Raw genomic sequence first — 13,066 nt, 5'->3', positions numbered from 1 at the left:
GAAAAACCTTTAAAAACCACCCCTTTGAATAAAAATAATATATTATAAAGTAATAAATTATTATTTGATTTTGATTTATGTAATAAATATAAATTTTCGTTTTATTATTATTATTATTGAATTGATTATTTTGATTGATTGATTATTGGATTTTAATTTTGGTTCAAGTGTATAAAAAAAAATCAATTTTTATTTTAATTGATTTGATGAATGATAAATGATTTTAATATTTTGGTTAATATGTGTAATTTGTTAGAATATGATTAGTAAAACTATATTTTGTTTAGGATATGCTATTGATTGTTGGACGCCTTTAAAAAAAAATTAATTACAATATTTACCTGCCATGCTTATCACTATGTAAGGAACTTTATAGAGCTAGACCTCTTTCTCTCTCTGGGTACGCGGTTCTGGGATATTATAACACTCTTTATATATAAATTTATATAACCTTTTATTTTGCACTTTAAACTTTGCTTTCGTTAATTATTGATTATAGATCTAGATAATAAAAGATTAAAATTCAACTCGTAACAAATCAGATATATTAAACATAACTCCTAGTTATAATTGACAAAATTAAATTTTTAGTTACTACAAACTATCTTTTATTCTAATTTTGTTAAATATTTTTATCGATCGATATTTTTTAAGTTGAAAATTGAATTTGAATTTTAAATTGTGCACTTTGTTTTCTTTTATTTTTGGAATAAAATTATTTCTCTATTTAAAAAAAACAATTTCGTTAAATAATTTGAATTCAATTCTGGCCATATGATTATGCAATCTCTGATAAGCATAGGTGCATTGCAAGTTGCTAACTTAGCTTAATTACTTATCTTGATTTTTCATTTCCATGCGTTGGTATTTCTATTTTCAAAGTCGATGGTCTCTGGATACATAATAGGTCCACTTTGGATTTCCCTTCTTACTTTCTGGTACTGATTTCTGGCACTGGTGGTCTTCAGTAACTACACTTTATTTTAACACTGTAGTTTATCTTTAACTTGTTTACAAAATTTTTACACAATGAAAATTTATACAATTGACTACCTTTCTAGGAACTTTTGGTTTTTAATAGATTTTTCCAGGTTGATTCACAATCACTGAGAAATGTCAATTCGTCGTACTCGTACTAGGTTATTAACTTATCTTCGGGGTACGTTATTTTTCATATACAACTTTGATTTTACTTTGTTAATTTGTTTTTTAGGCTTGACATGTTACATGTTACTTCGACGACTGCCAAATTACTACTCTCTGTTGTTTGGTCCCGTTCCTGTTTTTATAATAACCTGGACAAATGCTCATCGTTGCTATGGCAATTGACGTTTCTTTGAATTTGTGAAAACTTTGCCTGGAAATTTTGGACTTATGCTTGTTTTTTTTGGAAAAATGATTATCATTTTTGGATTCCTTGGCTTATAACGAATACTTTGATATGCAACATTATATAGTACGAACATTTCCTAACCTAATACAAATTTTCACATATTTATGCAAATCTCTCAAAAAAANACCATATATAAAGGGTGTTACAAAAATTTGGCAACCGAGAAAAGTACGTTACAGTATACATCTATTCATCCAGTCCTACTTGTCCAACTTGTTCTACCCTCTCTCTACGTCTTTCCTGATTTACCTTTTAACTGATAATTTTTGTGATTGCATCGTCCACTGCATTCCAGTTTGCTTCACTAACGAGCATCATTGCTATGATATTTTCGGGACTTATTTGGGCCCCTATATTCACGTTTAATTCCATTCTCGTATGGAACGATCGGGGACACGCGAATATCGTATGCTCTACCGTATCGTTTTCCCCACAAAAATCACAAGCAGAAATCGTTGCCTTCCCTATCTTATGCAGGAAGGCTTTAAAGGCTCCATGTCCCGTTAAGGCTTGAGTCATGTGAAATCCCAACTGTCCGTGCCTTCTGCTAATCCATGGCCGAAGTGTCGGGATTAACCTTCTGGTCCATACCCTCTTACTTTGATTTGCCCATTCTTCTTGCCATTCGTCTACGATCTTTTCTCTTTCCATTTTCTTAGCCTGCTCCTTAGGCTATTCACTTTCCCATATCCGTTTCCTTTCCTTTACGAGAAGATGGGTAGGTACTATAGACGCTACTGTCGTCACCGCTTCAAAAGAAACTGTCCTGTATGCTCTACTAATTCTCAGAGCAATTTTTCGTTGAACGCTTTGAAACGCCCTTTTATATGATGCTACTCCCATTACATTCGCCCAGACCGGGGTACCATACAACATAATCGATTGTGCGACGTAACCCAACATGCAGCGTTTTTTTCCCCTGGTCCACCTAAATTTGGCATTAACCTACTCAGTGCCTTAACCGTCGTTTCTGCCTTCGTAGTTACCGACCTTATATGAGGACCAAATCTTACTGTAGAATCCAGCATAATGCCTAAGTATTTCAGCGTGCTGCTCTGTTTTACTGGTTGTCCCAATACTGTAATGTTTATATCTTTCGATATCTTAAAATTATTGACTCTGTATTTTCTGGGGCAAGTTCAAGATGATTTTCATTTAACCAGTTTATTACCATGTCTAGCGCCTGTTTCAACTTTGTAGCGAGTGCATCCCAGTTTAGATCTTGCCCTATCAAGGCCACGTCATCAGCGTAGCTGACTATCTCCACCCCCGCGGGGAGCCGCATGTTCAATAGGTCGTCATATATTACATTCCATAATGTCGGTCCTAAAATGGACCCTTGTGGAACTCCCTGATTAACTTCTCTGGCCGGGCCCCTAGCTCCCATTATTATTCCTCTGTTGGATAGGTAGTCAGATATTATATTTATTAAATAGATCGCCACTCCCTTCTGCCTCAGGGCATCTAGTATCCGTCCCCAATCTGCGGTGTTGAAGGCATTCTTTACGTCCACCGCAATTACGGCACACCATTCCGAAGGAGTCTGTCCAAGAAGTTTCTAAAACCTGCTTCACAGCATCGATGGTGGATCGACCTTTACGAAAACCATATTGCCTTTAACATCTGTTTATATAGCTTACCTAAGGAATTAATCAACCATATAGGTCTGTATGCCTTATCTTGATTTCCATTTTTCGCCGGTTTCTCTATCAAAACTACCCTACTTACTTTCCATATTTTCGGGAAAATACCTTGTGTTAAAAGACCATTAAGTATTTCCACTATGAAATCCTCAATTGCACCTACGGCAACCTTTACGGCCTCCGCAGGTACACCGTCCGGCCCTGGCGCCTTCCTATTTTTCAATTTTCCTTCGGCTTTTCTTAATTCCTCCACCTCTAACAATGAGATTTCCTGGGGCCTTTCCCTGTGCCATAATCTAGCTGGAACGATCAGGAATAACTTATTTATTTGGTTCCTTCTTTCCTCCTTCGTCAACCTCAACGGGGAGTATGGAACCCTCATGTTCTTCATGACTATCTTGTATCCATCCCCGAAAACGTCCCTATCTAAATCGTTCAGTAGGGTTTTCCAACAGTTACGCTTGGATCCTCGAATACTGTATGTAAGCTCTCTTTTTTTTGTCTTGTAGTCCTCTAGAGCTGTTGCCAGCTCTATATCATCGCCTCGATTTCGCAGCCTAGAGAGCTGTTGTCTCTATGCCATCTTCTGCCTTTAACAGCGTTTACCAGGAGATACTGCGCATTTAATCTAATGGCCGTAGCCTCCGCTAGGTCCATAGTTGCTACACTTCTATTTGTGTTTATTTGGATGAAGTTAAACATTAGTGTATATGAAATATATATAATATAAGACAAGACAACAAAACAATCTAAAAATGTTTCAGAAAATATCACAGTAACTATTCCTATATCACAGACTATAATATCACAAATCGACTATGTAACGCGGGCGGAGCGAAAGTCACTCCTCTCTTCCCTTTTCTTTTTGCGGAGAACCTTAGCCCTACTTAAGGCCTTCCTGAATTCAGGGCATTCACTCGACCCCGCTCTATGGCCTGGCACTTTGCAATTCAAGCATATCAAGTTACTCTGCTCACACTCGCTCTCCTTATGCTCTATGCGTGTGCACTTTCTCAACTCGCCGCTTCTATCCTCCTCCGCTTTACATTCCTTTCTCGTATGACCATAATGCCAACACTTGTAGCATTGTAGTACATTAACTCGTTCCTGTACGATGCACCTATTTAACCCAATCTTAAACTCCCCTTTATCGATGAGCTCATTGAGCTCATGAGGTCATTTGCTGGTGGATATAATGCCACCTTGGCCCTTCCCTTTTTAACCAATCTCTCTCTAATCTCCATTAATCTCGAGAAGAAGTTACTGGGATCTACTCCACTCTCGAGTCTAAATATAATACGATCGCTAGTATTAATCCCTCCTCGGCTCTCCACTTTGGTGCATATGTAGACTTCTGCTACCTCGCCCTCAACATTTTTCAGATCGGGAAATCTCTCCAACATCGCCCTCCTTATTCCTTTATTTATCTTCTCGGTTTCTTCATCCACTAGAAATACTAGATCCTCGTCTTTATTTGATTTTAGTGGGGATCCTGACACCTTCGAGGTCATATTAAAGCTTTCCTCCGGCCATCTCAATTGTTTCAGTTTCATAAAATCTTCGTAGGTTTTAACCTCTGCAACTTACGCCTCCGTTACACTCCTCATCTTAATTCGTATCTCAGCTTCCCTAAGTTGACCCTTCAGTTTCATATTCTCAATTTTAATTCTTCCAATTCCTGCATTACATTGGCTTCCGTAGTATGAGTTCCTAAGCTGTTCATCTGTTTCTGCGATTGAGCCTCCATCCATGTCTCTCTTCCTAGCTTTTGCACAAGCTCCCAATTCTTGTTTGACATCATGATACTCAGTAGACTTCGTAGTTTAATAGCACCATCCTTAATCTCTTTCTTTGTGTTCCTTTCCTTTGCCCATTCTGAGAGCTTTCTTATCTCGCTATCAACCTCTTTCAGCGTTTTCCTAAATGTACGTGCCAGTTTCTCATCACCTGTTACCTCCTCTCTAGACATGTCCCTCACGCCCGTCTCTGCCCTTTTTCTTTTAACGGACCTGTCTTCAATCTCATTCCAAGTTAGGTCGACAGTACTGACGTTTAGTGTCGGCGACGTTGGTGCTGAGACAGCCTCTCCGAATCTCAGCTTCAATTTTTCGTTAAGATTCATTTGTCTGATCAAGCTTAATCTCTTATTGACCTCTTTGTCTATATTTTCTTGACGTTTCTCAGTCCTATCGAAATCGAGATCTTGTCGTTGTAGCTTTTTCTTGCCATGTTCTTCATTTAATTTAATGCATCCTGGTCTTACGCCTTGCCCTTCCATACCGTCTCGTTGTCCTTTTTCCATAGCTTTGGTCAAACGCATGTATGACCCCCCCAGAGTCCATAGAGGCAGCGCCGGCTCTTACCCGATCGGAACCGGCGACGGGATTTAACCCGCCTGAGGTACCATTATCACTGCATTTTCCATTTTCATTTTTTCCACCGGCATTCCAACTGTGAGACTGAGCCAAGGCCCCACCGAACTTTTTAAGGAGGGTGTTTCCTCCAAGAGAAATGCGGCCGCCCGTTGCAGGTCCGACGCCGACCAGAGAGCCGCCCTCTCAGGGTCAGACGCATCACAGCCGAGATGCCCTTTGCTTCCCCCCAGCACCTCGACCAATCCGGTATGGGTGGCCCTACCAGGAGTCACTTGCAAGACTCTCGCCAGCGTAGCTCGAGGGGACGCTAGGAGTACTGTGCCTCCCCACCAACGTCAAGGTCTCGCATCTCCTTGGGGAGGATCATAAACAGTCTTGACCTTTTTTTAAATCCCTCCTTCCCACGGTCTCGGAACCAACCTTAGTGGCATAACATCAAGACCGGGATGCTGACAGTTTCCGTGCTTAAACGAAAAGTGTAAATATCACAGTTCTCATATGATTGTCACAGACAAAAAGAGAAAGGATACATCCAACAAACACGGTGTACAAGAAAAAAGCACAAAAAATACAATAAAAATAAACAAACTGCCAATATCAATCCCTGCTAATTATTTCTAGTACCCTCATGTCTTCGCTCGTCCTGCTCCTTCGTCGTCATTATTCTTGTCATGGCTCTTTCGATCTCTTTCCACTTTGTTTCGCTCTGCAACATGTAATCCACCATGTTGTTAGCGGTGATTACGTCTCCGATGCCGACCTCACACTCCCTCCTAATACCTGCCCATCTCTCACAACTAAATAGTGTATGCCTCGGAGAATCCTCCTCTCCGCAGTACACGCACGACGCATCCCGAGTCTTCCCTATCTTAAACGTGTAGGTTTTAAAAGATCCGTGTCCGGTAAGGGCCTGCGTAGGTGGTAGCTTAAACATCCGTGCTTTCTCGCATACGAAGGCCTCAAGTCAGGAATGAGCATTCTCATCCATTCACCTTTCCTCGCCTCCGACCATTCGCGCTGCCATCTCTCGAGCGTATCCCTTCTCGAGATCTCGCCATAGATTACAGAGGTTTAGATAGGAATCTGCCATGTATTAAAATAAGTATGCGTTTAGCGCCACCTGTGAGATGTTCTCCAACTAAACACCCCCCACCCCACCCATAGGCGGGAATAATAATAATTATTTAATTTTATGTAAATTACCAAATCCAATAAGAAATTAGAACAACCTGAAAAACAAAAATAACATTTATTAAAACAAACATTATTCTTGTTTGCAGGTAGTCCTAATTTCCTTGGATCATTCATTCATGTTAATAAAAGGGACAATTAGAATTTATAACTTCTTTATTGTTATTGTAAAAAAAAAGTACAAACACACTATTATAAGTAGATAATCAGTACATTATATTATAATTAACACACATCTAAAATAAAGATAAGGGCACTTATGTAAGCATATAAACTGTTACATATCGAGATTCCAAAAATTCCTAAAAGTACGCATCTAACAAGTAACCATATTTTATAGTATACATCTTAATTTCAAATTAGTGGTTCAAATATTTTCAAATTTGTGTCATTGTCGACTATTTTGATTTTGTTTACAAGTTCATATAGCTAACATAAAACATAAACGATAATATATATATAATTAATATGTATTATTGTTAGTAGTTATATCTTGTTACAAACAAACTTTCAAAACGAAACTTACTTACATAAAATCAATAACGAAACTTAAAGTAACTTAAAGGTTAGAATTCACATTTGAGTATGCTTTGACTGAAGTTGTGTTAAAAAACAAGCAAACAATTTTGGTAGGATTTTTCTACAGAACTCCACTTGCCTCCCCTGCTCCAGATAATTCAAGTGAATTTCTATTACATATTGAAGATTTACTAAACCAAACTATAAAAACTGACTTGGTCTTCTTATGTGGAGATTTTAATTTTAATTTTGATCCTTGTAATTTAAATCCTTTTGCCAAAAAGTTATGCAATATCTTTGCCACCTTTAATTTGAAACAAACAATATGGTCCTATACCAGGGAAGTAGGTGAGGCGAATTCAATAATTGACAATATCTTTTCGAGTATGGATATTAATATATTGAACCCGCAAAATATAAAATGTGATATTTCAGACCATCATTTACAACAGGTTTCTTTTTCCATTTTTGAATCTAATGTTGTTCAAAAGCCAGACTCTTATTATTTTAAGCGATTAGTAACAATCCAATAAATATAGCATTCTTCCAGCATTTGATAGCAAAAGTCAGATGGGATTTTTTAGATTTAAATTTGTCGCTTGATGAAAAATTTTCATTCTTTCATGAGGTTATCTTGAATGCATTTGATAAAGCTTTTCCTGTGGAACTGTGTAAAAATAAGAATAAATCTCATATGAAGACAAACCCATGGGTGACACTGGAAATCATTAATGAGGGGATTATGTTAAGAGAATTATATGATATATACAGATGTACTAATGATAACGAATTAAAATTGCGCTATAAGACTTTAAAGAAAATTCATAAACAAAAAATTATTGTAGCAAAATCAACATATTTTGGTAATAAGATATTGAATTATTCTAACAAATCTCAAGCAGCTTGGAACATTATTAAAAAAAATTGTAATACTTTAAATAGTAACATTTTTCAAAGCTATCACGATGATGATGGGAACAATATTTCAAACTTACATAAGGCCGCAGATGCATTTAATAATTTCTTTGTCGATTCGGCCATGTGCTTAAATGATGAAAAGTTTCAAAGGGATGTGTCTTTAGGCATCCCTTTTGTGTCTAATTCCATATTTTTGTTCCCTTTTACAGAAATAGAAGTAATGGATATAATTAGGAAAGTTTGCACGAAAAATTCGGCGGGTTTTGATAGCATTCCATGCACAATTCTTAATAAAATAATCTCTTTTATATCCGTTCCTTTGACTAGTTTGATCAATCTATCTTTTACACAAGGATATTTCCCTTCTTTATTAAAAAAAGCTGTAATTATTCCTATCCATAAAAAGAATGATAAGTATTTAATATCTAATTACCGAGGAATAGGCACTCCTTTCTGTATTTTCGCAAAATATTTGAAAGGGCATTTTATTTAAGAATATTAAGTTTCGCAGAAAATCATAACATAATTAATAAAAATCAGTTCGGATTTAGAAAAAGTGTGGCGACACAATATGCAATTTTATCTTTATACAGCTTTATATTAAATGCATTAGAAAATAAAGACAAATGTTCATATATACTATTTGATTTGACTAGGGCATTCGATGTAGTTGATCATACACTTTTGTTAAGCAAGTTAGAAAGGTATGGCATAAGAGGTCCTGCGCAGAACTGGCTTAATAGCTATTTACAAGGAAGAACTCAAGAAGTTCTTTTAAATGTCAATGGTATTCAATATTTTTCACAACTGAGGCATATCCAATTAGGTGTCCCTCGAGGGAGCATTTTAGGCCCATTTTTGTTCTTACTATTTATTAATAACATTGAAATGATTGCTAATTCAAAAAGATTTGTAACAATGTTCGCAGATGACACTTCTGTGGCGGTTAAATCGGAATCTATTGCGGCACTTAGTGGCCTTGCATCAAGTGTTGTGATTAGCATGCAAAATTATTGTAAAAATAATAATTTAGCTTTAAATGGCACAAAAACTGATCTGATCGTGTTCAATACTAAAGAAATAAATTGTAGTATATTAGTCAAATTTAACAACAAAACTATTCAACAAAATACTTCAGTAAAATTTTTGGGAGTCCTCTTGGATTCAAAGTTATCTTGGTTAAATCATATTAACGAATTATTGAATAAATTGGCAAAACATTGTTTTGTTCTTTGGCGTTTAGGCAAATTTGTAGATTTGGAAATCTTAAAAATGTATTACTTTGGTTATGTTCAGTCTAATTTAAGCTACTGCATTATTTGTTGGGGTAACTCGTCACATATTAAAGATTTATTTATTCTCCAAAAAAAGATTATACGTACAATGACTAATTCAAAGGCACGAGATTCTTGCAGACAATTATTTAAAAGATTAGGTATTCTTACAGTTTATTCACTATATATTTTAAGCTGTGTTACATATGTGAAAAAACATTTAACAAATTTCATTACACGCGCCAATACAACTCAGTCTTCTGGCTATAATCTGAGAGAATCTCTTAATTTAAAAATACCCCAGCATCGCCTAACGTTAACGGCTAATGGCCCTTTTATTATGTCCATTAAATTATATAATAAGTTGCCAACGCATATTAAACAGATAAATTCTTGTGTTGTCTTTCGTAACAAAGTAAAGCGATTTCTCTTAAAGAATCCCTTCTATAATATTGATGAGTATATGAGTTGTGTCTTCAATGAGTCTGGTTTTTAGTTTTAATTTTAATTTTTTATTTTAATTTTTTTATTGCAATTTTTAATTTTTTATTGAAATTTTTATTCTTTATTTTTGTAATTATGTTCTATATCTTGTCATTGGTCTATATTTTGTAGTTTGTCCTTATACATTTATTATCTGTTTTTTATTTGTGTTACATACTTTTGACAATTTTCGATACTTTGTGTGAGCAAAGTCTTATGAAATAAATATATTATAATTACAATTCTACATATATTTTCTACATTTTACATTGACTAAACTGGGTGTGCAGTGTGCATACGAAACTTGAAAATTTTGCAGCATAAGTTCTTACCTGTGAAAAAGGAAGAAAATATGATAAAATACAACAGAAAATTATGGACACAACAAAATGGGTCCTCACGTTATTCAAATCCATATATTTATAAATATTTATAGATATATGTTTAAATCAAACCACAAAATTCAAACTATCTGACCTGACACTTCACTGTCTGTCAAACTCAAACATGAAAACAAGGATTAGAATGAGATGGCTAGATGACATAATTTTAGATGAGAGCATCCTCTGTGAGAAGTTCTCCAACTATCAATAAGGGTTCAACTGTGCCCATAAGAGATAACACGTCATGGATCTCGCCGCCTCTTGTTTTGGGAGTTCACTGTAAAATATCTGTTTTCTCTCCTTCGCTACCAGGTGAGCGGGAATCACCCGTGCGAGCATGGTGACAGCGTCATAGGAGACTGTTCTATATGCTCTGTATATGCGCAGAGCGATTCTACGCTGTACTCTATGTAGTACGCCTCTATCCGTAGCCACGCTACCGATCCTAAGATCCTTCTCTTCTGTTCCCTCGGGCCTCCTATATTTGGCATTAATTTACTTAGGGCGTTGATGACCTTATCTGCCTTGGCGGCAGCTGCTCTCACGTGAGGGCCGAAGCTCACTGCGGAATCTAGCCACACCCCTAGATATTTGACACTATCCTGCGTCTGGGTTTGAACACCTCCGTGCTCGAAAGTTAACACGCTCTTCCTTCTGCCGTATCTGAATAATATGGCCTCGGTTTTCCCGGGAGCCATCTGTAATCCCAGCCTATCCATGCGCCGGTGCACCCTACTCATCTTCTCCGCTAGGGTCCTCACACGGTCCCTTCCTGTAAAAAGTTTTCTCTCCGACAGGTAGCTCTTTATGATGTTGACCAGATAATCGGCCACTTCCATTGTTTCTAACGCTTCGATAATTTTATCTCACCTGGCCGTGTTAAATGCGTTTCTTACGTCCACCAAGGAAGTGACACACTACTTCGTCGGAAGTGCCACGATGTGCCTCCCTGGATTCCCGCAGCACTTCAGCGATCGCGTTTATGGTCGATTGTCCTCTTCGAAAACCGTGCTGATGGGTTGACAGATCCCCCCGCGCCTCTATCTCCTCGATGAGCCTCCTAACAATCAGCTGTTTGTAGAGCTTGCCTACCGTATCTAGTAGGCATATAGGTCTATACGCCGGTGGTAATCCTGGCTCTTTCCTAGGTTTCTCGATAAGGACTAACTTAGCCTCCTTCCATTTACTCGGGAATATTCCGTTTGTCATCAAGCTATTGACCGTCCTCCCTGTCTCCAGCCCTATTATCCCAAACGGGCGCCGGAGCAGGTGGAAAAAGTCGATCGACCGTCATCTCCTCCTCCTCCGTCAGCTGCAGAGGTGGGTGCTTTACATTTAACTTTCTGATGACCATTTTGTAGTTCTTGAAGTTCTTCCAACATCTTCTCTTAGAATTAGCTATGGTCTGTCTCAGATCTTTCTTGGCTCGTTTATAATGTCCATGAGCTTCTTCTACTTCTATTAGGCTGCTATTACGGCGGCCTCGTAGCCACATCTGACACATGTGATAGGTTATCTCGCCCACGTTCCTATTTACCCAGGTCTTCACCTCCGGAATTATTCTTCTCGTCCACGCAGCATTGGTTGTTAACCGCCATCTTTCTTGCCATGGTCTCCCTTCTAGCCAAATTTTTCGCCTCTGCGATTTGAAACCCCCTACTTATTAGGACCTGGATTTCCTTTCTTTCCTCGACTTTCAAATCGAGCGGAATCACACCGGCGATCACATTAGCCGCGACGTGGAACGCGAAGGTCCAGTACGCATGCGCGATCCTCAGGGACATCTTCCTTTGTGTCTTTAGCATCCTATCTCTGCGCCTGTTTATTCGAAGCGCGTGAGCCCATGCGCTAGCTGCATACAAAACAAGTGAGTCTACTGTGCTAGCCATCACAGCCCTTTTCTTCTGCCCAGGACCCTCTGTATTGGGCATGAGTCTAGCAAAGGCTGTTGCGGTCTTATCCGTTTTATTCCAAGCCTTTCGAACGTGTCCCCCGAAGGTCATGGAACTATCTATTACCACCCCCAGGTATTTTACTTCTTTGGGGCGATCTCTGAATTCCTAAGGTCGAATCTCATCCCTCCCGACCTTCTCATACCCGTGAATACCACGACCTCCGTCTTATCGACCGCCAGCTCCAGGAGATGCTGCGTCATCCATTCGTCCACTGACGCCATTACCTTGTTCGCATTATTGACCATCTCGCGCTTGGTTGTGCCCGTGACCACCGCGGCCAAGTCATCAGCATAGGCCATCAACTTAGCACTCCCGTCTGTTACCACCGCCAGCACGCTGTCATACAGGACATTCCACAGGACAGGTCCCAAAATTGACCCCTGTGGCACTCCCATGTGCATTTCCATGTACGTATTCCTGTCGACGATTATCCTTCTGCGATGTAGATATGCAGCCACTAAATTGAGCAAGTGTTTGTCCAGTCCGTCGTGTTAAAGGCATTCTTGACATCGAATAAAATCAGAGCACACCAAAGATTCTGGGAATTTACCCTCTTGATCTCCTCCACCGCCATCGTGAGAGCATCTATCGTCGATCTTCCCTGACGAAAGCTAAATTGATTCGGGTGCAAGTCCCCGCATCTAACCATCTCTTTTAGTCTCTGGAGTATAACGCCTTCATATAATTTGGCCAGACTATCGACCAAGCAAATGGGTCTAAAAGACGAGAGTGTGAGGTCTGCCCTCCCCGGTTTAGGTATCGTAACCAGTCTAGTGTTCTTCCATGCAGATGGAAAGTCTCCCCTGCCGAACAGGTCGTTCAACAGGTTTCTTATAGCCTCTGCGTTCTCCTCCACGATGGCCTTAATCATCTCTGCCGGAATGCCATCTGGACCGGGAGCCTTTTTGTTCTTTAATCTGATAACTGCTGCC

General features: G+C 38.6%; 2 protein-coding genes across 2 annotated transcripts; both read right to left on the bottom strand.

Moving 5' to 3' along the window:
- Positions 1-6,018: 6,018 nt before the first annotated feature.
- On the bottom strand, positions 6,019-6,345 carry LOC108911539. The gene has a single exon (XM_018716510.1). It carries the CDS (start codon positions 6,343-6,345, stop codon positions 6,019-6,021), a length of 327 nt encoding a protein of 108 aa, XP_018572026.1.
- A 5,363-nt stretch (positions 6,346-11,708) lies between these two features.
- Positions 11,709-12,182, bottom strand: LOC108911538. Its single transcript, XM_018716509.1, has one exon. The coding sequence runs from the start codon at positions 12,180-12,182 to the stop codon at positions 11,709-11,711; it is 474 nt and encodes a 157-aa protein (XP_018572025.1).
- Between the last annotated feature and the right edge of the window lie 884 nt (positions 12,183-13,066).

The sequence above is a fragment of the Anoplophora glabripennis genome, unplaced genomic scaffold (genome assembly GCF_000390285.2).
Source record: "Anoplophora glabripennis isolate ALB-LARVAE unplaced genomic scaffold, Agla_2.0 scaffold851, whole genome shotgun sequence".
Taxonomy (NCBI): domain Eukaryota; kingdom Metazoa; phylum Arthropoda; class Insecta; order Coleoptera; family Cerambycidae; genus Anoplophora; species Anoplophora glabripennis.
Note: the sequence above shows the minus strand (reverse complement) of the source record. Positions and strands in the feature narration are given on the sequence as shown.